Source organism: Salmo salar, chromosome 11 (genome assembly GCF_965601325.2).
Source record: "Salmo salar chromosome 11, fSalSal1, whole genome shotgun sequence".
Classification (NCBI taxonomy): domain Eukaryota; kingdom Metazoa; phylum Chordata; class Actinopteri; order Salmoniformes; family Salmonidae; genus Salmo; species Salmo salar.
Window position 1 is genome coordinate 100,750,860 of NC_138301.1, and position 25,394 is coordinate 100,776,253.

General features: G+C 44.0%; 1 protein-coding gene across 1 annotated transcript in view; it reads right to left on the reverse strand.

Moving 5' to 3' along the window:
- Positions 1–4,580: 4,580 nt before the first annotated feature.
- Positions 4,581–25,394, reverse strand: part of LOC106563221 (protein turtle homolog B) — a 46,769-nt gene continuing 25,955 nt past the window's right edge. The window contains exons 8-22 of the mRNA XM_014128584.3: positions 25,230–25,375; positions 24,966–25,108; positions 24,647–24,787; positions 23,977–24,093; positions 23,444–23,594; positions 23,127–23,238; positions 15,661–15,851; positions 15,311–15,525; positions 13,199–13,283; positions 12,653–12,823; positions 12,239–12,275; positions 7,071–9,671; positions 6,820–6,905; positions 6,280–6,445; positions 4,581–6,080 (exon numbers count right to left, since the gene is read on the reverse strand). Of these exons, the coding sequence (XP_013984059.3) occupies positions 6,300–6,445; positions 6,820–6,905; positions 7,071–9,671; positions 12,239–12,275; positions 12,653–12,823; positions 13,199–13,283; positions 15,311–15,525; positions 15,661–15,851; positions 23,127–23,238; positions 23,444–23,594; positions 23,977–24,093; positions 24,647–24,787; positions 24,966–25,108; positions 25,230–25,375 (4,342 nt within the window). The 3' untranslated portion in view covers positions 4,581–6,080; positions 6,280–6,299. The remainder of the gene's footprint in view (positions 6,081–6,279; positions 6,446–6,819; positions 6,906–7,070; positions 9,672–12,238; positions 12,276–12,652; positions 12,824–13,198; positions 13,284–15,310; positions 15,526–15,660; positions 15,852–23,126; positions 23,239–23,443; positions 23,595–23,976; positions 24,094–24,646; positions 24,788–24,965; positions 25,109–25,229; positions 25,376–25,394) is intronic.

Below are 25,394 nucleotides of genomic sequence, written 5' to 3' on the forward strand. Positions count from 1 at the left end.
CTATCACTCTCCTTTACCCAGCCCTCCACTCTATCACTCTCCTGCCCCCAGCCCTCCACCCTATCACTCTCCTACCCCCAGTCCTCTACCCTATCACTCTCCTGCCCCCAGCCTTCCACCCTATCACTCTCCTTTACCCAGCCCTCCACTCTATCACTCTCCTACCCCCAGTCCTCTACCCTATCACTCTCCTGCCCCCAGCCCTCCACCCTATCACTCTCCTGCCTCCAGCCCTCCACCCTATCACTCTCCTTTACCCAGCGCTCCACCCTATCACTCTCCTTTACTCAGCCCTCCACTCTATCACTCTCCTGCTCCCAGCCCTCAACCCTATCACTCTCCTACCCCCAGTCCTCTACCCTATCACTCTCCTGCCCCCAGCCCTCCACCCTATCACTCTCCTGCCTCCAGCCCTCCACCCTATCACTCTCCTGCCCCCAGCCCGCCACTCTATCACTCTCCTGCTCCCAGCCCTCCACCCTATCACTCTCCTACCCCCAGTCCTCTACCCTATCACTCTCCTGCCCCCAGCCCTCCACCCTATCACTCTCCTGCCTCCAGCCCTCCACCCTATCACTCTCCTTTACCCAGCGCTCCACCCTATCACTCTCCTTTACTCAGCCCTCCACTCTATCACTCTCCTGCTCCCAGCCCTCCACCCTATCACTCTCCTACCCCCAGTCCTCTACCCTATCACTCTCCTGCCCCCAGCCCTCCACTCTATCACTCTCCTGCCCCCAGCCCTCCACCCTATCACTCTCCTGCCTCCAGCCCTCCAGCCCTCCACCCTATCACTCTCCTGCCTCCAGCCCTCCAGCCCTCCACCCTATCACTCTATAGGGCTTAAAGATCCAATGCGGCCATTTTTATCTCAATATCAAATAATTTCTGGGTAACAATTAAGTACCTTACTGTGATTATTTCAATTAAAATAGTCAAAAAGAAACAAAAATAGCTTCTTAGCAAAGAGCAATTTCTCAAGCCGAGTGGTCTGAGTGGGGAGGGGAAAACTGAAAACCAGCGCTTGGCAGAAAGTTTTGGAAATCTCTTTCTTATTGCTCTGTTAGCTCATTTACCGCCTGGTGATGTCACCAGGCAAGCCAAAACGCCATCCCGCCAAAACAGGCTGAAATTTCAGGCAATCTTTTCAAACAGCTCTTACACTGAAAGGGAATTATCCAGATTTTTACCATTTACATTTACATTTTAGTCATTTAGCAGACGCTCTTATCCAGAGCGACTTACAGTAGTGACTGCATACATTTCATACATTTTTTTTATTTTATTTTTTTTCTGTGCTGGCCCCCCGTAGGAATCGAACCCACAACCCTGGCGTTGCAAACACCATGCTTTACCAACTGAGCTACAGGGAATGCATTTCACTGTAATGTTCCAACCTCATAGTTTGGAAATATATATAAAACACACAAATCATGTTTTTGACTGCACTGAGCCTTTAACAGTTTATACAGAAGAGAGAGATATTGCACGCATGCGTGCGTCAGCGTGCATGCACGTGTCTTTGCTGAGTGTGTGCACATGTGCCTGTCTGCCTGCCCCTGGCTCCGGTGGGTTCACCCAGGATCCTCTCTTTAACCATGCTCACCACCTGTGACAAATGCAGCATGATGTTGTGCTGTGAGTCTGACTGAGGACGAGCTAATGAAGTCAATGTGCTTCTCTCTCTGGGCTCAAGGCCAAGTCAATTCCAATAGGCTGTGTGAAGAGATTGAGAGAGAGGGAAGAAATTGGCTATAAGACACCTCATATACAGTACAGTAGCATCATCTGACATCCATCACAGTATGCTTAGTATTCTTCCCAGCCACGTCTTCTCCACAAGGAACACTATACAGTAATCCTGGCAAGTTTATATGTGCAAATGTGTGTTATTTTGTTTTTCAACTGCACCAACTTTATACAGTTCTATGTATTTTTTATAACATCACCATGGCAACAGTATACTTCGTCAGTACACAATCCTTGATCTATATCTTAAATCCTTGTTTTACATAATGGATCTTTTTGAAGAAATAGGATAAATCACTCTGTCTGTATTTTTCCTCAGAAAAAAATGTTGGAAAAAGAATACGCTTGTTTTAAGTGTTCCATGGCAATTCCCTTTCCTTTTGTGGTCTTTGTTCGATAACTTTTCTAAAGCATGGCTCAGTGAAAGTGAAAATGAAATTCAACATCCCCATCAAATGTTACACCTACTGATAAACTAAGGTCTCAAAGTTTGAAGTTTGTTCATTGTTGTTCTATGAGTCAGTGAATAGACAGTGATCAATGTGCTGGGTAACAAAACATCCTAGAGGAAGAGGTAGGTCCTTCAGACATATAGGCCTAACAGATGGAAGGGTTATCTGCTGCATCATGACCCTTTAATGGCTTTATAATGATGTCCTCTTCCAGACCGAGGGAACGCTTCTGATGGAGAAAAAGCACAACTGCATCTCAGTCCATGAGGCGTCACTACAGTCTCTGGTATGAATCCAGGCTGTATTACATCCGGCTGTGATTGGGAGTCCCATAGGGCGGCGCACAATTGGCCCAGCGTCGTCCAGGTTTGGCCGGGGTATGCCCTCATTGTAAATAAGAATTTGTTCTTAACTGACTTGCCTAGTTAAATATAAAATGTTATTTAATGTAAACATTTCCAACTTCAGGTTTATGGTAATGTGTTAAAGTAGTAAATGTTCATTTGAATTATAATTTCAAAAAAGCCAGCTAATTGCTTTGGGGTACTGAATAAAACATGTATAGAACAAGTATTTAATCTTCAGTTCTCTGGAAAATATTTGGATACAAATAGGATACATTGTACAGTAAGTAGTACATAATCAGTAAACAAAGCACAAAACATACAAAGTCATACACTATAGTCAGTCTATACAAAACACTGAATAATTTTCTGTATAAAAACAAATATATCTTAAGTGCACAAAAACCTGGAAAATAGTTCACCTTTACAATTTGTATACAATCCCAATGTGTTCCTTTACAATAGCAAAGTAGCAATACAGTGTGGGAAAAAAGTATTTGATCCCCTGCTGATTTTGTACGTTTGCCCACTGACAAAGAAATGATCAGTCTATAATTTTAATGGTAGGTTTATTTAAACAGTAAGAGACAGAATAACAACAACAAAAAATCCAGAAAAACGCATGTCAAAAATGTTATAAATTGATTTGCATTTTAATGAGGGAAATATGTATTTGACCCCTCTGCAAAACATGACTTAGTACTTGGTGGCAAAACCCTTGTTGGCAATCACAGAGGTCAGACATTTCTTGTAGTTGGCCACCAGGTTTGCACACATCTCAGGAGGAATTTTGTCCCACTCCTCTTTGCAGATCTTCTCCAAGTCATTATGGTTTCGAGGCTGACGTTTGGCAACTCGAACCTTCAGCTCCCTCCACAGATTTTCTATGGGATTAAGGTCTGGAGACTGGCTAGGCCACTCCAGGACCTGAATGTGCTTCTTCTTGAGCCACTCCTTTGTTGCCTTGGCCGTGTGTTTTGGGTCATTGTCATGCTGGAATACCCATCCACGACCCATTTTCAATGCACTGGCTGACGGAAGGAGGTGCTCACCCAAGATTTGACGGTACATGGCCCCGTCCATCGTCCCTTTGATGCGGTGAAGTCGTCCTGTCCCCTTAGCAGAAAAACACCCCCAAAGCATAATGTTTCCACCTCCATGTTTGACGGTGGGGATGGTGTTCTTGTGGTCATAGGCAGCATTCCTCCTCCTCCAAACACGGCGAGTTGAGTTGATGCCAAAGAGCTCCATTTTGGTCTCATCTGACCACAACACTTTCACCCGGTTGTCCTCTGAATCATTCAGATGTTCATTGGCAAACTTCAGATGGGCATGTATATGTGCTTTCTTGAGCAGGGGGACCTTGCAGGCGCTGCAGGATTTCAGTCCTTCACGGCGTAGTGTGTTACCAATTGTTTTCTTGGTGACTATGGTCCCAGCTGCCTTGAGATCATTGACAAGATCCTCCCGTGTAGTTCTGGGCTGATTCCTCACCGTTCTCATGATCATTGCCACTCCACGAGGTGAGATCTTGCATTGAGCCCCAGGCCGAGGGAGATTGACAGTTCTTTGTGTTTCTTCCATTTGCGAATAATCGCACCAACTGTTGTCACCTTCTCACCAAACTGCTTGGCGATGGTCTTGTAGCCCATTCCAGCCTTGTGTAGGTCTACAATCTTGTCCCTGACATCCTTGGAGAGCTCTTTGGTCTTGGCCATGGTGGAGAGTTTGGAACCTGATTGATTGATTGCTTCTGTGGACAGGTGTCTTTTATACAGGTAACAAGCTGAGATTAGGAGCACTCCCTTTAAGAGTGTGCTCCTAATCTCAGCTCGTTACCTGTATAAAAGACACCTGGGAGCCAGAAATCTTTCTGATTGAGAGGGGGTCAAATACTTATTTCCCTCATTAAAATGCAAATCAATTTATAACATTTTTGACATGCGTTTTTCTGGATTTTTTTGTTGTTATTCTGTCTCTTACTATTCAAATAAACCTACCATTAAAATTATAGACTGATCATTTCTTTGTCAGTGGGCAAACGTACAAAATCAGCAGGGGATCAAATACTTTTTTCCCTCACTGTACATTTTTTGTCATGCTTCTTGCTGCATTTGCATTCAGTCTGAGGAAAATAATTAATGTACAGTATATTGGCAGTGTATTGCTATTGGGTGCCATAGAACGTATACAAAACCATAAGTGGGCAAACTGACATTTCTCTGGAAGTCATTTCTGTGTACAAAATGAGTGTTGAAATTAAAATGGAGGGTAAGTGGGGTGATCTGCCGTTGTAAACTGATAACAGAGTGAGTACAGCTCAAAAGGCATTCACATCCCCAGCTCCCCTCCTCTCCTTTCTCACCAGACGTTGTGCTGGAAGGCATTCTAGAACCTAATTAACTCCTCTGACATGCTGTGAATTCTCATCTCCCTCCCTGACTCGGATGACTAAGAGATAGACTGATTGAAAAAATCCCATTTAGGTTTCAATCTCCAAATTAGACATGGCAAACAATATCTTGCCGCTAATGCTCACTGATTATCAGTCTCATTTTACACAAGGTTGGTGAAAAAAATGTCCTTCATTTATCCCAGCAACAGGCGATTATTACCAGCCGAACCCTTACCCTCCTCATTCACACACAAAATAACTACTGCACTCTGAGTACAAAAAAATCTATTGACAGTACAAACATTGCACAACATCAATGAGGTTAAAAACAGAGGGAAATTAGATTTGCTACATCTTGAGAATATGGGTAGAAAAGAAAGGAGTGGTTCTTCCTAGTGTGATCTATAGCTACATCTGATCAACCCTAGTGAGTTAACCTCCTGGGGTAATAGTACTTGATTGTTTACTCAGAGCTCAGGGTTGTACTGCAGATGCTGTCACACTAGGCCAGGCCTATGGAAAAACACTATTTGTGAAAAAGGCATGATGCAGCCTACTTCTTCTCCACAATGTCCATCAGTCCTGTTATCCTGCCCTGTCAAGCTGTCAAGCTCTCTCTCTCTCTCTCTCTCTTGCTCGCTCTCCCTCTCCATCTCACAGAAAATCGATCATCCATCAGAGTTCTGTCAAACGTTGAAAGTGTTGGAACAAAGTGTCAGTAGTGGAACAAAGTGCCAGCCCAGTGGTGGTTTGCCTTTTCTCAAAGCAATAAAAATAATCTCCAACTGTTCTTCCGTGAGTCCAAGAGTATGATTATTGTATTGATTATAGTCAGCACCATGATGATGAGCAAGGCAGACCAAATATTGTACCTGCTTGTTCACTGACTTGGTAACAAGTACCATATACATAGTATTCCATAGAAGAAGCAGAGATCAATCAATGTAACTACTAGCTCTTGTAAATCAGTGGTAAAAGTCCTCTTCGGTAGGTACAGCTTTGAACAACAACAGCCAATTCTTTATTCAGCCCTGAGCGTCCACCAGAGTCCAGTCAGTCAGATGGTTGAGAGGTTGATGACTGTTCAGCCATACTGAATTACTGACGATGGCACTCTATTTTGACATTGTTGGTGGAAGTCTGTATAAATAAAAGTGTGAAATTCACTGGGATATTAGTAGAAAGCAACGGGAGAAGACCGAAAGACGCATACAAACAGAAAATAAAACAAAAACACCCACACAATAAGGTAGGAGGGACATGGGTAAACACAGCCAATCACACAGATCAGTAGTCCTGTTCAAACACACAATAACAGAAATTAGAGCTCTGAGCTGACCTTAGGTATAGATGGGATTGTCAGAACAGCACAGTCTCTGGTTCGGGGTCTGAGTAGCGGCTGGTCTCATGGTGATGACCCTGGAATTGGACTGACTCTTTGAGGCCCTTCTTGGAATAGTGCATGCTGGGAGTAGACTTCAGTAGACTCACTGAGGAGAACAGGCCTAAAGCAGGAGAAGATTGGACAGGGATTAGAAAGATCCTTATATAATCTAAAGCAGGGGTGTCAATCAAACCAATTGAAGAATTTCTGAAGTACCTTCAGTTAAAAAAATAACTAGGTGTCTTCACTGTGTCCAGCCTGCTAACAGTCACTAAAACTAAAGCTAGACAGTCAGGATCATTTAAAAAGTCCCAAAAGAGTGGACCAATTTGCCGTGTGGCCTTGGTGAAGACCGAATGTGGCCCTTAGGGCAAAATGAGATTGACACGCCTGTTCTTAAGCAACAGAGCTAGTGTTATTAAACACAGTTCTGAACATCTTTAATTCACAGACAGTGGCATGCCAGTCTAAAAAGGAACATTATAGCTCTCTCACTTGTGCCTTCAAGGTCTTGATCTCCTGGCTGAATGGACACATCAGTTGAGTCCCACTCATAATTCTTATCCACTGAGGCCTTTCTCCTGAAGAAGCACACACACACACAAGTGGAAAGTTTGTGATGGCTGACATTGAAGGGCATTTTATTTAATTGTCTATTAATTGTGTTGCATCTTACTCAACGTGAAAGGGACAATGTAGACAGAGAGTACTAGAGATATTAAATAAAAGAAGACTGAAGCACTCACCTTTTCAATGCCTCCATGTCCTGTAGGCGTGTCTCCTCTGTGCTCCCCTGTATCTCCTCGATGGTCTCAGGAGAGCTGGTGAGGGTTGGGGACAGGCAGATGGACAGGCGCCCATTGGGAGGCTCCAGACTCCCCCTGCCACTGCTCTGGCTGGTATAGCTACTGTAGCTCCCCCCTGAGTCTGGCACTCCCCGATGATACCTCCCAATCTCCACCTCCATTTCATGCCCCCCATACCGCTCCTCTCCTTCCTCCTCCTCCTCTTCTCCCACCTCCTCCTCCTGGGATGGCTGTGAGGTGTGAAGGGGTGTGGGCCAGCTGTAACCTCTGAGCAGGGAGGGAGCTGTAGTTCTGCCTCTATAGTCTGATGGTCTGCGGTGCTCCCTGTGGTCCCTGGGGAGAGAGGCATTCTTCCTGGCCTCCATGCGCTGCACAGACCTCAGGGCCTCCTTGTAGGTGATGGGCCACCTGGAGGCATCTGGGAAGATGGAGGCCTTTTTGTGGGGGTTGTGGGGGGGGTGGATGGGGCCCAAAGGCACTGGAGGAGGGGTTGGGGGGAGTGGCTGCTGTCTCTCCAGCACCAGGTTTCTTACATTTGGCATGTGCACATTACCCTTGTATGCTTCATAAAGCTGCTGAGGGGCCTTGCTGAGAGGCTGGGGGTCCTGGGGGGGAGGTGGGCAGGCAGTGGGGGCCTCTGTGTGGTTGGTCTCAGGAGCTGAGGTGAATTCTGGTTCCCAGAACACAGAGTCTGGTCGGAAGGAGAAAGGAGAGGAACAGTTCTCATGGCTGAGAGAGTCGACCCAGGCGTCAGGCGTCAAGAAGTTACCCTGGGATTGTCTCCTGGAATCTAGACTGTGGCTGCGCTGGTGGTGGCGGTCGTCCCCGTTCTGAGAGCCTTCTAGACTGAGGGCCTTCCTGAGCACCGGCCTGGGAGGCTGAATGGTAGTTGGGCTTCTGCCCCGAGGTGATCTCTTGTGCCACTTCTCCCGCTCCTCTCTAGGTACTGGGCTCTTTTTGTGGTCCAATGGATGGCCTCTGCGGTCTTTTTTTGTGGTTTGCGGTCCTCTGTGGTCTTTCTCTGCCAATAGGCTCTGGAACATTATGGGATTTGTAGGAGGATCAACTGAGCCTTCTGGTTCATCCACACTCATCTCTACACAGTCTGAGAGATCCAACACTGTGTGTTGAGATGGCTTTTCAAATGGCTGTGACCTTGCTAACGCCACTTTCCATACACCATGCACTTTGTTGACAGAGACATCTGGCTTAGACTTGTGTGAAATTCTGCCATTGGAATGGCATTGATTGCTCTTGCTGTTCCATTCATGTGACTCTGAGTCATCTCCCTTCAACTCTGTTGACATGTGAGTAGTATCCCAAAGCCCTGTGTGTGTCTTGAAACTCGCAGCTTCTTTCCCTTCTTGCCTCTCTAGTGGCTGGTGACTCACCCTCCTCTTAGAGTGACCCTCTGCTCTCTTAGCCTTGAGGTGGTGTTGTGTGACAGGTGACAGAGAGGGACATTGAGTGACTGGAGGGTCACAGTGGAGGGTCACTGTCCTCTCAGAGGTGGTGTGAAGGGCTGCGACCAGGCTGGTGGCAGAGGTGAGAGGGCTGGCCTCCCAGTGAATATCAGATGGGGACGAAGGCCTTTTGGCCATGCTAGATCTCCCCCAGCTGGCCTGGGGATGACAGTGATGGGGCTGATTTTGTAGGGAGGTGCTTTCCAGAGGTTTCCATATGGGATCACATTCTTCAGTCTCTCTCCAGTTCTCCTCATCTATGCCTGGTTTCTTGCTCTTCCCATCTAAAGTAGCATTCCTCTCCAGTGTGTACTTCCGTAGCTTTCTCTCCAGCTCCTCTCTCTCCCGGGCCAGCTTCAGACACATGCTCAGGTTGCCGGTCTCCCTCTCATGCTCCATCTGTAGCATCAGGGTGCTGGCGATGGCAGGCTGGACGGCCCGCTTTAGTGACAGGTATCCTGGTTTGCTCTCCTCCAGGCTTGGCTGGGGGTACATGTCTGAGTTACTGTCCGAATAGAGACTACTCTCGCCTGGATGTCCAGCGCAACTGTCTTTCTCCCCATCCAGGTAGAATCGTCCATGGAGGGAAAGGTGTTTGGCCATGGCCCGGACCATGGTCGTGGGGTTGGGGTTAGATCCACCACGGGGGGGTAGGTCCACTGAGAGGACCAATGGCGGCTCCCTCCTCACACAGGGGGACACTGACCTCTGGACCTCAGTGGATTGTGGGAAGTCTTTCCTCAGGGATCTTATGTTGTGGGAAATGTGGACAGAGGCCTGGTCATAGGGCTGCATCATGAAGAGACCATCAGGGCCTCTGAAGATGAACTCTAGAGGGGAAGTGGGAGAAGAGCCTGTCCTGGGGAGGTGGTGGTGGGGGTCGTAGTGAGGAGGTGGTGGGGGGCAGGAGAGCAGCTGCTGGCACTGCTCATGGTATTCACTGTGGCTGGGTCTGTCGAAAGAGGAGTGGTCCGACTGGGAGGAGGAGCAGGAGCGGGAGGTGGAGCCAGGATAGTGGGTGTGGGACTGGAGGAGCTTCTGCTTCAGCACACTGTCTGGACTGCTAGCAAGTGACCCACTACGAGAGAGAGCAAGAGAGAGAAGGGTTAAAGGATGGATGAGAGAGAGAACAGGGAATATTCATCAGGTCGAAGGGCCACTTTACCGAGCCATCACCAACCATGTCTTGAGATGTTTTGTGAAGACATCTTGAGACATCTTAAGCAAGGTTGGAGAGTAATGTATTACATGAAACCTGTTGCATGTAACAGTTTAACAAAATACTGTAACTGTAATCTGTTACGTTACCAGCAAAAATATTGTAATCAGATCACAGATACTTTTTAAAAACTAGATGATTACTTCTAGGGTTACTTTAAATTAAAAAAGGATGTTTGCAAAAACAAATCTTTGACACTTCTCTGTTTTCTCAATGACATTCAAATCAGCATTGAAAAAAGGCTCAAGTTGAAGTTTGTTCCACCTGAGCGAGTCTGACCACAAGTCAGAGACCACTATGATGATACACCAAATGTGTTTGATGGATCGCAGGAAAAGAGCAGGAATAGGCTTTTGTAGGCTACAGTCCAAGCTATGTCTTCCAATGGTGCGACTGCTGTCGGCATCCAAAGTTTATCCAACTTTAATAAACGCTTGGAGGTAAGGACGACAGCAGTGGTGTAGCCTACGGGTGATATACGGATATCACAAATTATTGATATCTACATAGCGCATTGATGTGAATCACACTGCTGCTCTCTTATTTAGTTATTTGTGCCTTACAGATTGTGGTTGTTGTGAATGGCTGTTCACAAATGTAGATGTGTATTTTAACCCAGTAATGGTTGAATTGAAGAGGTTTAAGCTGCCTATCAATCATTGTTTTTGCAACCTGTGAACAGCCAGTGAAAAATGCGCTCTTGCAACAACTGCATACTGCAGATCTCAGCCTATGGATTATTATTTGACCCTGCTGGTCATCTATAAATGTTTGAACATCTCAAAGAACCCTCTGGCCTTAATTGCCATGTACTCTTGTAATCTCCACCCGGCACAGCCAGAAGAGGACTGGCCACCCCCCAGAGCCTGGTTCCTCTCTAGGTTTCTTCCTAGGTTCCGGCCTTTCTAGGGAGTTTTTCCTAGCCACCGTGCTTCTACACCTGCATTGCTTGCTGTTAGGAGTTTTAGGCTGGGTTTCTGTACAGCACTTTGTGACATTGGCTGATGTAAAAAGGGCTTTATAAATACATTTGATTGATTGAATTTGATTATGGAATAAAGTTTGAGGGAGTTCCTAACTTGTAAACTCCTCTGTATTTTGCTACATACTGTCAAAAACACGTTTTATTTAAGAAGACCACAAGTGGGGCTTTTATTGCTCAATCTAATTCGTGCTGATTCAAAAAGAATAGGTCTATAGGTCTAAAGGACACATGCTCAAATTCACACACTTTTGATAGACTTAAAGGGGCAACCTGTAGTTGCTTCATCCATGTTTGGATTTATAAATTAATGGCATATACCAATTGATTTTTGAAGAATATAACTTATAAATGCATCATGAGTTTAGTTCAACTGTCACATTCCATCAGAACCCAAAATATAAGCTTGTTTTTCTCTAATGTTTGTAAACATTGTCAATGTAAACAAACACTGTAGCCTTAAAACATGGTTAAAACAATCATTTTGATATCATGGATGGTCAGTCCTTACATCCATAGCTCTGTCTATTAATCTGAGAGTGGTTACATTTCTCCAAGCCCATCCCTCAACTTTTTACCAAAACAGAGACGGGTATCCATTTTGTTATTGTTTCAACTGTGGATTCGCCCTTTAAACATCTGCAAATTATCGAGATATCAAAGTGTCACCTACAAAAATGTAAACAATGGGCCTATAGCAAATTCAGCATATGGCATTCATTTCTCACATGCAAATAGCACTTTTCAGTAATGCTCAAAGCATACCATTCCAGGAAGATCAGTATTTATTTTCAATTTGAAATAATGAGCCCAATACGTCCTCCATGACAACAAAATCAGAGTAGGCTAATAGCCTGTAGTTTTTGGGTTATGCTGAGGTAAAACAATTTGGCTAATCTAAACTTCCATATTTCTAAGTCCTATTTTTGAAGATCAAGGGTTATTAAATTAATTGGAATGACTGGAAATCTGACAGACTTTGGTTTTTAATGTAAAGATATAATCTAATAATCGTATTATTATCTGTATTAGAAAGAAATGGGTTAGAAGAAGCCTACATAACCAGCTATGTAAATTCTAACATTAATTTATCCTGCAATAGATGTCGTTCAATTGGTAATATATATTTTTGTCTTCTTCTAATGCCTCTTAAGGGGAAACTAATCTAAAAGTAACTGAAAGTAATCAGATTATGTTACTGAGTTTGGGTAACAATTTTGGACAGGTATCAAGTAACTGTAACGGATTACATTTAGGAGGTAACCTACCCAACCCAATGTCTTCTGAAAAATGAAAATGTGTCTACAGACACATCTTGAAGACGTCGTAAGATGTTTAGTAAATGACTTTAAGACAAAGGCGATGAAAGTCAGAAAAAAAACGAATCTTAAGTAAAACAAAATGGCAATGAGAAGGAAAACAATTAATAATAAGGGGCACTTACGTTGAGGGGGGGCTTTTATAGATGGCAGGAGGGAGATCTGAAAGGGCAGGGGGGGAAAGATGATCATTCACAATGACACAGTCACCATGGAAAGGAAATCAATGAAAAAACAAAATCTAGCCCAATAATACGAGCCCATTCAAAGCAGACAAAAATGTCCGGAGGCACAGCAATTGGCCATCCCTCAAAGTTAATTACCGGCACAATAATCAGCCACATTAATGAGAAATGACCCTAATTAGCCACAATGTAAACGACATGAATATATTTTACAACTAAAGCGGGATGGAGTTGACAAGCATGGCGTCATGTCCATGCTCTGAACTATGATTTATCAAAGAGTATTGGAGGACCTCTATCTGCTGTATCGTGGTGCTCATAGTGCATGTAATTAGTTAATTGATAATGTTTCACCATCTTTCCTCTTCCTGCGTCGCTGGTCTCTCTTGTGACTGATGATACACACTGTCCCTAGGACCAGGATCAGGGCCAAACACAGGAAGGCAACGCCTCCCATCACTCCAGCCAATAACGGCTTGGGTACAAACTCCAGGAGGCGGGAACTGGCAGGGTACATATCCATCCCTGTGGCATGACCACAACATCAGCATCCATAACACAGAGATTTACCACAACCAAATGTTAACAATGCATTCATTCCCTTACAGTAGATACACTAGGGCAGTTCACCCAAGATACTGCTTGACAGAATAGAAGCCTGATGTCTACCTCTGTTATATTGGTCTTCAATATGTCCCATGATGAAATATTAATATCATGTTAAAAAAGCCAGACAATGGTCTAATTCTAACAACATGTTTAGCTGCAATATTTCCATGATTCAGACTCCTACTAGACCAGTATTCTCCAGAGGGCTGTTCTAATTATGTGGTGCCAGTGGAACAGAGAGGAGAGGCTGCCTGCCTAGCTTTCCCTGGCTCCAAAGCCTGAAACACTAACCCATGTTGGAGACATTAACTGATGGACTGGGCTCGCTCAGCAACACCCCTCGCCGGGACAGCAGCCTCAGCTCGTACACAGAGTCCTAGATACACACACACACACACAAACACACAGACACACACACACGGGAGGACGGAGGGGTAGGGGGATGAAACCACACTTTGTCAACATGGGATAGCGCCTGGAATGCTAATCAGGATCATCTGAATTCAGATTTAGGAAAGAGAAGGAGAGAGGGACAAAGGAGGCAGACAGAGAGGGGAGGAAGGAACAAAAATACTGAACAAAAATACAAACACACGTGCAACAATGTTCAAGATTTTACTGAGTTACAGTTCATATAAGGAAATCAGTAAATTTAAATAAATAAATGAAGCCCTAGTCTATGGATTTCACATGACTGGGAATGCAGATATGCATCGGTTGGTCACAGATACCTGAAAAAAAAGGTAGAGGTGTGCATCAGAAAACCAGTCAGTATCTGGTGTGACCACAATTTGCCTCATGCAGCACGACACATCTACTTCGAATAGAGTTGATCAGGCTGTTGATTGTGGCCTGTGGAATGTTGTCCCACTCCTTTTCAATGGCTGTGCGAAGTTGCTGGATATTGGCGGGAACTGGAACACGCTGTCGTACACATCGATCCAGAGTATCCCAAACATGTTTAATGGTTGACATGTCTGGTAAGTACGCAGGCCATGGAAGAACTGGGACATTTTCAGCTTCCAGGAACTGTGTACAGATCCTTACGACATTATCATGCTGAAACATGAGGTGATGGCAGAGGATGAATGGCACGACAATGGGCTTCAGGATCTCGTCGCGGTATCTCTGTGCATTCAAACTGCCATCAATAAAATGCAATTGTGTTTGTGGTCCATAGTTTATGCCTACCCATTCCATAACCCCAGCGCCACCATGGGGCACTCTGTTCACAACGATGACATCATCAAACCGCTCACCCACAAAACACCATACACATTGTCTGCGGTTGTGAGGCCGGTTGGACGTACTGGCAAATTCTCTAAAACAACGTTGGAGGCGGCTTGTGGTAGAGAAATGAACATTCAATTATCTGGCAACAGCTCTGTTGGACATTCCTGCAGTCAGCATGCCAATTGCATGCTCCCTCAAAACTTGAGACATCTGTAGAATTGTGTTGTGTGACAAAACTGCACATTTTAGAGTGGCCTTTTATTGTCCCCAGACCCCAGGTGCCCCTGTGTAATGATCATGCTGTTTAGTATGCCAAACCTGTCAGGTGGAAGGATTATCTTTGGAAAGGAGAAATTCTTACTAACTAGGATGTAAACAAATTTGTGTCCAAAACGGATCTTCAGCTGTCCCCATAGGAGAACACTTTTTGGTTCCAGGTACCTTTTGGGTTCCATGTTGAACCCTCTGTGGAAAGGGTTCTTCATGGATCCCAAAAGCGTTCTACCTGGGCCCAAAAATGTTCTACCTGGAACTAAAAATGGTTCTTCAAAGGTTTCTCCTATGAGGGCAGCCAAAGAACCATTTTAGGTTCTAGATAGCACCTTTAACACCAGTTTTAAGATCTCTGCACTGGCTGCCTGTGAATACATTTTAAGATTCTTCTATTGGTTTTTAAATCAATCCACGATTGTACACCACAATAAATGTCAGACATGCTTTTAAGTTATGTACCCAGTAGGTCCCTCAGGTCCTCTGACACTGGCCTTTTAACTATCCCAAAGCCTAAGACCAAGAGGCATGGAGAGGCAGCCTTTAGTTACTATGCCCCCAGCCTCTGGAATAGCCTGCCAGAGAACCTGAGAGGGGCTGAAACTTTGGACATATTTAAAATAGATCTTATTAAAACACTCCTTTTTAGCTTTGTTTTCCTTAGGATGCTTTTAGATGGTTCAGTTTTTATTGTACATTTTTCAGTTTTTATTTTCATTGTTTTTATTCATTTTTTCCTGTGAAGCACATTGTGTTGCATTCCATGTCTGAAATTTGCTGTTTAAATAAAGCTTGATTTGATTTTCATAACCAATATAAATGTCTCTAAGGCAGCTAAAGCAGGGGATGATATCCGTTGATTGGTCTCAGAGGGAGTGACTAACAGGGACTGGCGGTTACCTTGCGCAGACCTGGAACGATCATCACAGTTCTATTGGCATCGATGTCCTCGTCTAGATTGAACCACTCCCCTTGCTCTGCGCGAGATTGGAGGACAAATCCAGTGATGGGCGGGAACTGAGCCACAGGAGACCATTGCAGGACTATACCTGCCAAGCTCTGATTGGCTGACAGCGATGTGGGCGGTTCTAGTTTCGCTCTCCTTGGGAGTGTATCTGATGGTGTAAAGCAGAACAGCCTTAGAAAGAAATACCCCTACTTTGGGAAAAAAAGAGAAAATGCCTAATTCTCCACGCATGCAGCCTTGAGTAGACAATGTCATTCAGGCTCTCAACACAACGGGTACTGACTCAGAGTTCGGATGGTGGCGATCTCACTGAAAGGCCCAGTGCCCACTTTGTTGTGTGGCAGGACACTGAACTGGTACTCTGTGTCAGGGACCAGCCCCGTCACCTGCAGACTGGAGCCAGAGGAGGAGGGCACGGGCACAGAGAGCCACTCCTGTTTCTCCCCACTGTCACCCACAGACATCTGCTTCAACCTGCAGAGAGAGAAGGAGAGGGGGAGTGAATGGAGAGAGAAAGAAAAAAGAAAAAGAAAAGAGAGCGAGAGAGAAAAAATAGAATAAAAAAATTAAGAGAAAAGAGAAACATTGTGTATATATGTATATACTGATCTTATACCATCTATTGCATCTTGCCTATGACGCTCGGCCATTGCTCATCAAAATATTTACATGTACATATTCTTATTCCATCCCTTTAGATTTGTGTGTATTAAGTAGTTGTTGGGACATTGTTAGATTTATTTGTTAGATATTACTGCACTGTCGGAACTAGAAGCACAAGCATTTCACTACAAGCATGTACATAGACTTATTTCTGGATTTGATTAGAGCTTTGATCAAAAATTCAAGTCTAATGCTACCTGAGCCTGATGAACCATATATATAATACATTTATGAGCCCTATATTAAATACATTTTATGAGCCCAAGCCCAAATGATTGTGCTGATATCCAATAGCCTACAGTACAGTATATGATATATAGGCTACTGCACATCACGCACAACAGAAAAACATAGAAGCCCATAGATGTAGCTAGCTATATGCTCTCTTGGCTAAATAAATGAAACTAGCTAATAATAGGCTAATAATAACTGTATTACTCTACTGTATTGTATTATATTGTATTATATGGACTGGAATTACGCATCTTGTTCAACCCATGTTAAAGCTTAGAGAACATGCGATTCTGGTGCAGCACATGCGGCCTACAAAGTTACAAGTAGGATATAGGTTAGAGAATTAGATTTTATTTTTTGAATATAATAGGGCTTATTTTTATAATTAGTAGGCTGAAGCATATGTAGGCCTACTGTTCATAAGATCCCGTGTGGTTCAGTTGGTAGAGCATGGTGCTTGCAACACGAGGGTTGTGGGTTCTATTCCCATGGAGGGCCATGAAAATGTATGAACTCACTACTGTCAGTTGCTTTAAATATGAGTGTCGGCTAAAACGTTATTAATATTTCCCGTCATGTCAATAGCCAACCTCCTCTTGTTCTATTGTTGCTTCTTCCCTTCCTCGCTTTCAACAGGTAAATGAAATATATTTTGTTGTCCTTATCGTCATCATTGAAATTACATGTTTGAATAATATGGGACTAAAATTAGATTCAGAAGGCTTTCACTTCTCTTCATGGAGATTGAATGGTTTTAGGTCTGAATAAATAACTGCTATAGCCCAACGCCATCGAGAGTTCGCTCTTCTTTCAAACTACCCTTGAAATCTATTGGCTGCTGTATGTAACATTCAGCAAACAAGAGCCTTTGTCCCTCTTAGAATAGTCTATTGGTATAAGAAATGCAACAACAACAAAAAAGTCCAGCAAGCTATTCTAGTCTAGCTTTTCTTGCATGGGACTCGAAGAGCTAAGGGGCGTTTTTTTTAAGGAGCGAGTCCAGCGGAGCACAGGTACGTGCGTGCGTATTGCGCAAGAGACAGAGGCTATAAGTTAGAAGCTTATTATGTATAACCCATCATTAATTAGTTAAATATAAGGCTAATACCGCATTGCATTTATTACCTGGAAGAGGTAGGCTAGGCCCTATATATACTGTATATATATCAATCTTGAACAGGATGATCTATTTTGGATGCAATTTGAAGGGAATTGATGGAGAGAGAGAGAGACTGCTTGCGCATGCTCTAATTTAAAGCAACGATATTCGAGTGATAGGCTGTTTCAAAACTATGCAGTTGCAATTAAAAATATATATACAGTACCAGTCAAATGTTTGGGGACACCTACTCATTCAAGGGTTTTTCATTATTTTTACTATTTTCTACATTGCAGAATAATAGTGAAGACATCTAAACTATGAAATAATACATATGGAATCATGTAGTAAACAAAAAAGTGTTAAACAAATCAAAATATATTTTAGATTTTAGATTCTTCAAAGTAGCCACCCTTTGCATTGATGACAGCTTTGTACACTTCTGGCATTCTCTCAACCAGCTTCATGAGGTAGTCACCTGGAATGCATTTCAATTAACAGGTGTGTGTCACGTCCTGACCAGTAATAGGGGTTATTGTGTGCCTTGTTAAAAGTTCATTTGTGGAATTTCTTTCCTTCTTAATGCGTTTGAGCCAATCAGTTGTGTTCTGACAAGGTAGGGGTGGTATACAGATGATAGCCCTATTTGGTAAAAGACCTAGTCCATATTATGGCAAGAACAGTTCAAATAAGCAAAGAGAAAAGACATTTAGACATTGCATATAATTTAACAGTTCCATTTCACATCATGCTGTTGATATAAATAATTGATTATAATTGACCAGTTTCTCGTAGTTATTAATCACGGGAAAAGGGAGTGGTTTTGGGTGGTAAATCTCAGTAACCGGGTTCCTGCCATTCAGCCCTAGTGTGTGTATGTGTGTGTGTGCAAATTCTATGCACTATAAAAGATGAAGAGACTGCACAATGCATTCTATGCTCCATGTGATAGATCTAAATGACAACATAGATATTCTATAATATAATCATTTTCACGAGATGAGGCAGAGTTTGTAAAAGAAACTGCTTGAAAAAGGACAGTTGAACAGCATCATTTTCCCAGTGATTTCTCTTTCAAACGTTCCTCTATCTGGCATCGGTAATTACTGTTTGTAGATTTCTGTGTTCTGTACCCGTCTATGTCAATACAATATGTCTGCTTCCCTGTTTGTGATTGTTTACCCCTGCTGCTGATGATGAGCTGTCCTCCACTGACGTTCAATACAGTATATTAATATGTTGCTGCTATGGTTACACAGAGGGAGACAGAACAGAGACTAGAAGAGTAGACAACTCACCAGACAGAGAAGAGAGGGAGATAGAACAGAGACTAGAAGAGTAGACAACTCACCAGACAGAGAAGAGAGCGAGATAGAACAGAGACTAGAATCAAATCAAATCAAATTTATTTTTATATAGCCCTTCGTACATCAGCTGATATTCTCAAAGTGCTGTACAGAAACCCAGCCTAAAACCCCAAACAGCAAGCAAAGCATGTGAAAGAAGCACGGTGGCTAGGAAAAACTCCCTAGGAAAAACTCCCTAGAAAGGCCAAAAACCTAGGAAGAAACCTAGAGAGGAACCAGGCTATGAGGGGTGGCCAGTCCTCTTCTGGCTGTGCAGGGTGGATATTAAAACAGAACATGGTCAAAATGTTAAAATGTTAAAATGTTCATAAATGACCAGCATGGTCAAATAATAATAATCATAGTAGTTGTCGAGGGTGCAACAAGCACGTCCGGTGAACAGGTCAGGGTTCCATAGCCGCAGGCAGAACAGTTGAAACTGGAGCAGCAGCACGGCCAGGTGGACTGGGGACAGCAAGGAGTCATCATACCAGGTAGTCCTGAGGCATGGTCCTAGGGCTCAGGTCCTCCGAGAGAAAGACAGAAAGAGAGAAAGAGAGAATTAGAGAGAGCATATTTAAATACACACAGGACACCGGATAAGACAAGAGAAATACTCCAGATGTAACAGACTGACCCTAGCCCCCCGACACATAAACTACTGCAGCATAAATACTGGAGGCTGAGACAGGAGGGATCAGAAGACACTGTGGCCCCATCCGATGATACCCCCGGACAGGGCCAAACAGGCAGGATATAACCCCACCCACTTTGCCAAAGCACAGCCCCCACACCACTAGAGGGATGTCTCCAACCACCAACTTACCGTCCTAAGACAAGGCCGAGTATAGCCCACAACGATCTCCGCCATGGCACAACCCAAGGGGGGGGGGGGGGGGGCGCCAACCCAGACAGGAAGACCACGTCAGTGACTCAACCCACTCAAGTGACGCACCCCTCCCATGGACGGCATGGAAGAACACCAGTAGGCCAGTGACTCAGCCTCTGTAAAAGGGTTAGAGGCAGAGAATCCCAGTGGAAAGAGGGGAACCGGCAAGGCAGAGACAGCAAGGGCGGTTCGTTGCTCCAGCCTTTCCGTTCACCTTCACACTCCTGGGCCAGACTATACTTAATCATAGGACCTACTGAAGAGATAAGTCTTCAGTAAAGACTTAAAGGTTGAGACTGAGTCTGCGTCTCTCACATTGGTAGGCAGACCATTCCATAAAAATGGAGCTCTATAGGAGAAAGCCCTACCTCCAGCCGTTTGCTTAGAAATTCTAGGGACAATTAGGAGGCCTGCGTCTTGTGACCGTAGCGTACGTGTAGGTATGTACGGCAGGACCAAATCGGAAAGATAGGTAGGAGCAAGCCCATGTAATGCTTTGTAGGTTAGCAGTAAAACCTTGAAATCAGCCCTTGCCTTAACAGGAAGCCAGTGTAGGGAGGCTAACACTGGAGTAATATGATCAAATTTTTTGGTTCTAGTCAGGATTCTAGCAGCCGTATTTAGCACTAACTGAAGTTTATTTAGTGCTTTATCCGGGTAGCCGGAAAGTAGAGCATTGCAGTAGTCCAGCCTAGAAGTAACAAAAGCATGGATTAATTTTTCTGCGTCATTTTTGGACAGAAAATTTCTGATTTTTGCAATGTTACGTAGATGGAAAAAAGCTGTCCTTGAAACAGTCTTGATATGTTCTTCAAAAGAGAGATCAGGGTCCAGAGTAACGCCGAGGTCCTTCACAGTTTTATTTGAGACGACTGTACAACCATCCAGATTAATTGTCAGATTCAACAGAAGATCTCTTTGTTTCTTGGGACCTAGAACAAGCATCTCTGTTTTGTCCGAGTTTAAAAGTAGAAAGTTTGCAGCCATCCACTTCTTTATGTCTGAAACACAGGCTTCTAGCGAGGGCAATTTTGGGGCTTCACCATGTTTCATTGAAATGTACAGCTGTGTGTCGTCTGCATAGCAGTGAAATTTAACATTATGTTTTCGAATGACATCCCCAAGAGGTAAAATATATAGTGAAAACAATAGTGGTCCTAAAACGGAACCTTGAGGAACACCGAAATTTACAATTGATTTGTCAGAGGACAAACCATTCACAGAGACAAACTGATATCTTTCCGACAGATAAGATCTAAACCAGGCCAGAACTTGTCCATGTAGACCAATTTGGGTTTCCAATCTCTCCAAAAGAATGTGGTGATCGATGGTATCAAAAGCGGCACTAAGATCTAGGAGCACGAGGACAGATGCAGAGCCTCGGTCTGACGTCATTAAAAGGTCATTTACCACCTTCACAAGTGCAGTCTCAGTGCTATGATGGGGTCTAAAACCAGACTGAAGCGTTTCGTATACATTGTTTGTCTTCAGGAAGGCAGTCAGTTGCTGTGCAACAGCTTTTTCTAAAATTTTGGAGAGGAATGGAAGATTCGATATAGGCCGATAGTTTTTTATAATTTCTGGATCAAGATTCGGCTTTTTCAAGAGAGGCTTTATTACTGCCACTTTTAGTGAGCTTGGTACACATCCGGTGGATAGAGAGCCGTTTATTATGTTCAACATAGGAGGGCCAAGCACAGGAAGCAGCTCTTTCAGTAGTTTAGTTGGAATAGGGTCCAGTATGCAGCTTGAGGGTTTGGAGGCCATGATTATTTTCATCATTGCGTCAAGAGATATAGTACTAAAACACTTTAGTATCTCCCTTGATCCTAGGTCCTGGCAGAGTTGTGCAGACTCAGGACAATGGAGCTTTGGAGGAATACCCAGATTTAAAGAGGAGTCTGTAATTTGCTTTCTAATGATCATGATCTTTTCCTCAAAGAAGTTCATAAATTTATTACTGCTGAAGTGAAAGCCATCCTCCATTTGCGAAGGCTGCTTTTTAGTTAGCTTTGCGACAGTATCAAAAAGAAATTTCGGATTGTTCTTATTTTCCTCAATTAAGTTGGAAAAATAGGATGATCGAGCAGCAGTAAGGGCTCTTCGATACTGCACGGTACTGTCTTTCCAAGCTAGTCGGAAGACTTCCAGTTTGGTGTGGCGCCATTTCCGTTCCAATTTTCTGGAAGCTTGCTTCAGAGCTCGTGTATTTTCTGTATACCAGGGAGCTAGTTTCTTATGACAGATGTTTTTAGTTTTTAGGGGTGCAACTGCATCTAGGGTATTGCGCAAGGTTAAATTGAGTTCCTCGGTTAGGTGGTTAACTGATTTTTGTCCTCTGACGTCCTTGGGTAGGCAGAGGCAGTCTGGAAGGGCATCAAGGAATCTTTGGGTTGTCTGAGAATTTATAGCACGACTTTTAATGCTCCTTGGTTGGGGTCTGAGCAGATTATTTGTTGCAATTGCAAACGTAATAAAATGGTGGTCCGATAGTCCAGGATTATGAGGAAAAACATTTAGATCCACAACATTTATTCCATGGGACAAAACTAGGTCCAGAGTATGACTGTGGCAGTGAGTAGGTCCAGAGACATGTTGGACAAAACCCACTGAGTCGATGATGGCTCCGAAAGCCTTTTGGAGTGGGTCTGTGGACTTTTCCATGTGAATGTTAAAGTCACCAAAAATTAGAATATTATCTGCTATGACTACAAGATGCGATAGGAATTCAGGGAACTCAGTGAGGAACACTGCATATGGCCCAGGAGGCCTATAAACAGTAGCTATAAAAAGTGAGTGAGTAGGCTGCATAGATTTCATGACTAGAAGCTCAAAAGACGAAAACGTCATTGTTGTTTTTTTTTTTGTAAATTGAAATTTGCTATCGTAAATGTTAGCAACACCTCCGCCTTTGCCGGATGCACGGGGGGTATGGTCACTAATGTAACCTGGGGGTGAGGCCTCATTTAACACAGTAAATTCATCAGGCTTAAGCCATGTTTCAGTCAGGCCAATCACATCAAGATTATTATCAGTGATTAGTTCATTGACTATAACTGCCTTGGAAGTGAGGGATCTAACATTAAGTAACCCAATTTTGAGATGTGAGGTATCACAATCTCTTTCAATAATGGCAGGAATGGAGGAGGTCTTTATACTAGTGAGATTGCTAAAGCGAACACCGCCATTTTTAATTTTGCCCAACCTAGATCGAGGCACAGACACGGTCTCAATGGGGGAAGCTGAGCTGACTACACTGACTGTGCTAGTGGCAGACTCCACTAAGCTGGCAGGCTGGCTAACAGCCTGCTGCCTGGCCTGCACCCTATTTCATTGTGGAGCTAGAGGAGTTAGAGCCCTGTCTATGTTCGTAGATAAGAAGAGTAGAAGAGTAGATGACTCACCAGACAGAGAAGAGAGGGAGATAGAACAGAGACTAGAAGAGTAGAAGAGTAGACGACTCACCAGACAGAGAAGAGAGGGAGACAGAACAGAGACTAGAAGAGTAGACAACTCACCAGACAGTGAATTTCTGGGGGTATCCCCCATCAAAGCCTGGTTCCCAGGACACATTGGCCTGCTTGACCCCTGGAAACACAGACACCAGGGTGGCAGCATGGGGACTGGTGCCTGACACACAGGCAGAGAAGGAGAAGAAAGAGAGAGGGAGTGAGAAGGAAGAAGAGGGAGAATAGAAAATGAAATAAGAGTTGCATCCTTATTCAACACGGATTCGTAATACACTGGTGAGGTTCCATAGTGTCATGAATACATATTAGCAACATTAATAAAGATGACTTAGATGTGTGTCAGTCAATCTGTCTGTTCCACTCACCCAGCGCTGAGATGAGAGTGCTGGCTTTGACAGTGCCCACGCGGTTGGTAACACTGCACTCCCACTCCCCCTGGTGGTCTTTAGTGAGAGGAAGCAGCAGCAGAGAGCCGTTGGCTGCTACAGAGTACTGAGAGAGTGTGGCAGGTGCAACCTACAGACAGGGAGGACAGAGAGGAGACCGGACACACAAGCTGGGATGATTGCTGAACTGCAATCAGTGAAGAGTTTGTTTGTCCCTGTTTGTCGAGAAAGGTGTGTGTGTGTATGTGTGTGTGTGTGTGTGTGTGTGTGTGTGTGTGTGTGTGTGTGTGTGTGTGTGTGTGTGTGTGTGTGTGTGTGTGTGTGTGTGTGTGTGTGTGTGCGAGTGTTCTTTCTTGCATGTGTGTGTTAAATAATAGCTATTTCTGCTCCAGGGCATGTCCACAGTTCATACTATCTTATTCACATGTTGCCAGGCCTGTGTGCATGCTTGTTGACTCAAGTAGTCAGTGGAGTACAGTAATTCGCTGTGGAGCGTATTGAAATGCACTCACCTTGCTCCAGGTTACAGTAGGGGCTGGCTCTCCATTTGTCTGGCAGGGGATAACAAGCGTCGTCCCCACCTCCTCTCGATACTCCTTTCGGGGAGACACGTTGAGTGACGGGGGGTCCTGCGGGTCGGAAACAAACCAACCAGCCATGTCATTTAGTCAAGGACTTTATCACAATTAGAGAAAGCGAGAGAAACAGTAGATTACCTTTAGCTTTAGCCAAGATTAACCTCATCTTAACCTATTTACAACCTATTCACAAAAGGATTAGCGCCACAATGAACCTTCACATACAGGAGCTATTGTAATCAGGCCACATTGGAATCAATTCATGTCACAGATTGACAAGTAGAAGAGTGAAAAAAAGATAATCTAAATATATTTTCTAAAAGTCCTTACTTGTCTCAGATATGAGCTCTCTCTTTGGACTGAAAGAGGCAGATAATTGGGTAGCACTTTATTTTAAAGTACTGTCTTCACATAGTTGTTATTTACTTGCAATTTACAAGGAAACGAAGTGGTAAAAATGGGGAATTCTAGTTCCTTTTCTAAGAAACAAAGCAATATTTCTAAAGTTATTATTGTGTAATTACCATTTTACCACATCATTTTGAGGATAAATAAAGGGTCATTTGTCTAATAAAGTGCTAGAAAACAGTGTGTGTACCCTGACCTGTAGGATGACTGTCGTGGGCCCTGATTGGCCCATGGTCCCGAAGCTGTTGTAGGGGGTGCACTTGTACACGCCTGTTGCATCATCATTGACAGTTGCCATGAACACCGAGCCTTCAGACGTCAGCGTCCATCCTGGGTACTGATTGGATAAAACAGTGAGAGGTCAGAGAACTTCTCAACAGTTTTTCAATTCAACTTAATGTTCATATATCTCTCTTGAATGGGAACATATTATCTTCTGAGCACTAAGCCTACACGGCATATTGATTCCTTATGTAAATGGAAGATATGGGTAGATATGAGGTTGATCTACCTACCATGGCCAGATCCAGTGGCTGTCCATCCTTGGTCCAATCAACACGGAGCAGGAGGGGCTGGGCTCTCACAGGGCAGGAGACCAGACCCCCCAGGCCTGTGGGGAGATATGTCTGCTGAGGCATCAGGAGAGCCTGGGCAGGGTCTGCGAGGAAGAAGGAAACACATGAAATGACGGATGGATTGATAGATGGATAGGAAGGATTTGTATAATTACGTGGGGGACTGAAAATTAGAGATGAAGACATCAGCACATAGACACTCACGTCTCACAGTGAGACTGGCGGAAGCAGTAGGCGGAGTTAACAGCCCATTGGTGGGGATGCAGGTATAGTTCCCAGAATCGTCTGGGGTGATGCGGGTGATGAGGAGGGTGCCGTCCACCATGATCTTCACCCGGGACTTTAGAGGCCTAAAAACAAAGCAAAACT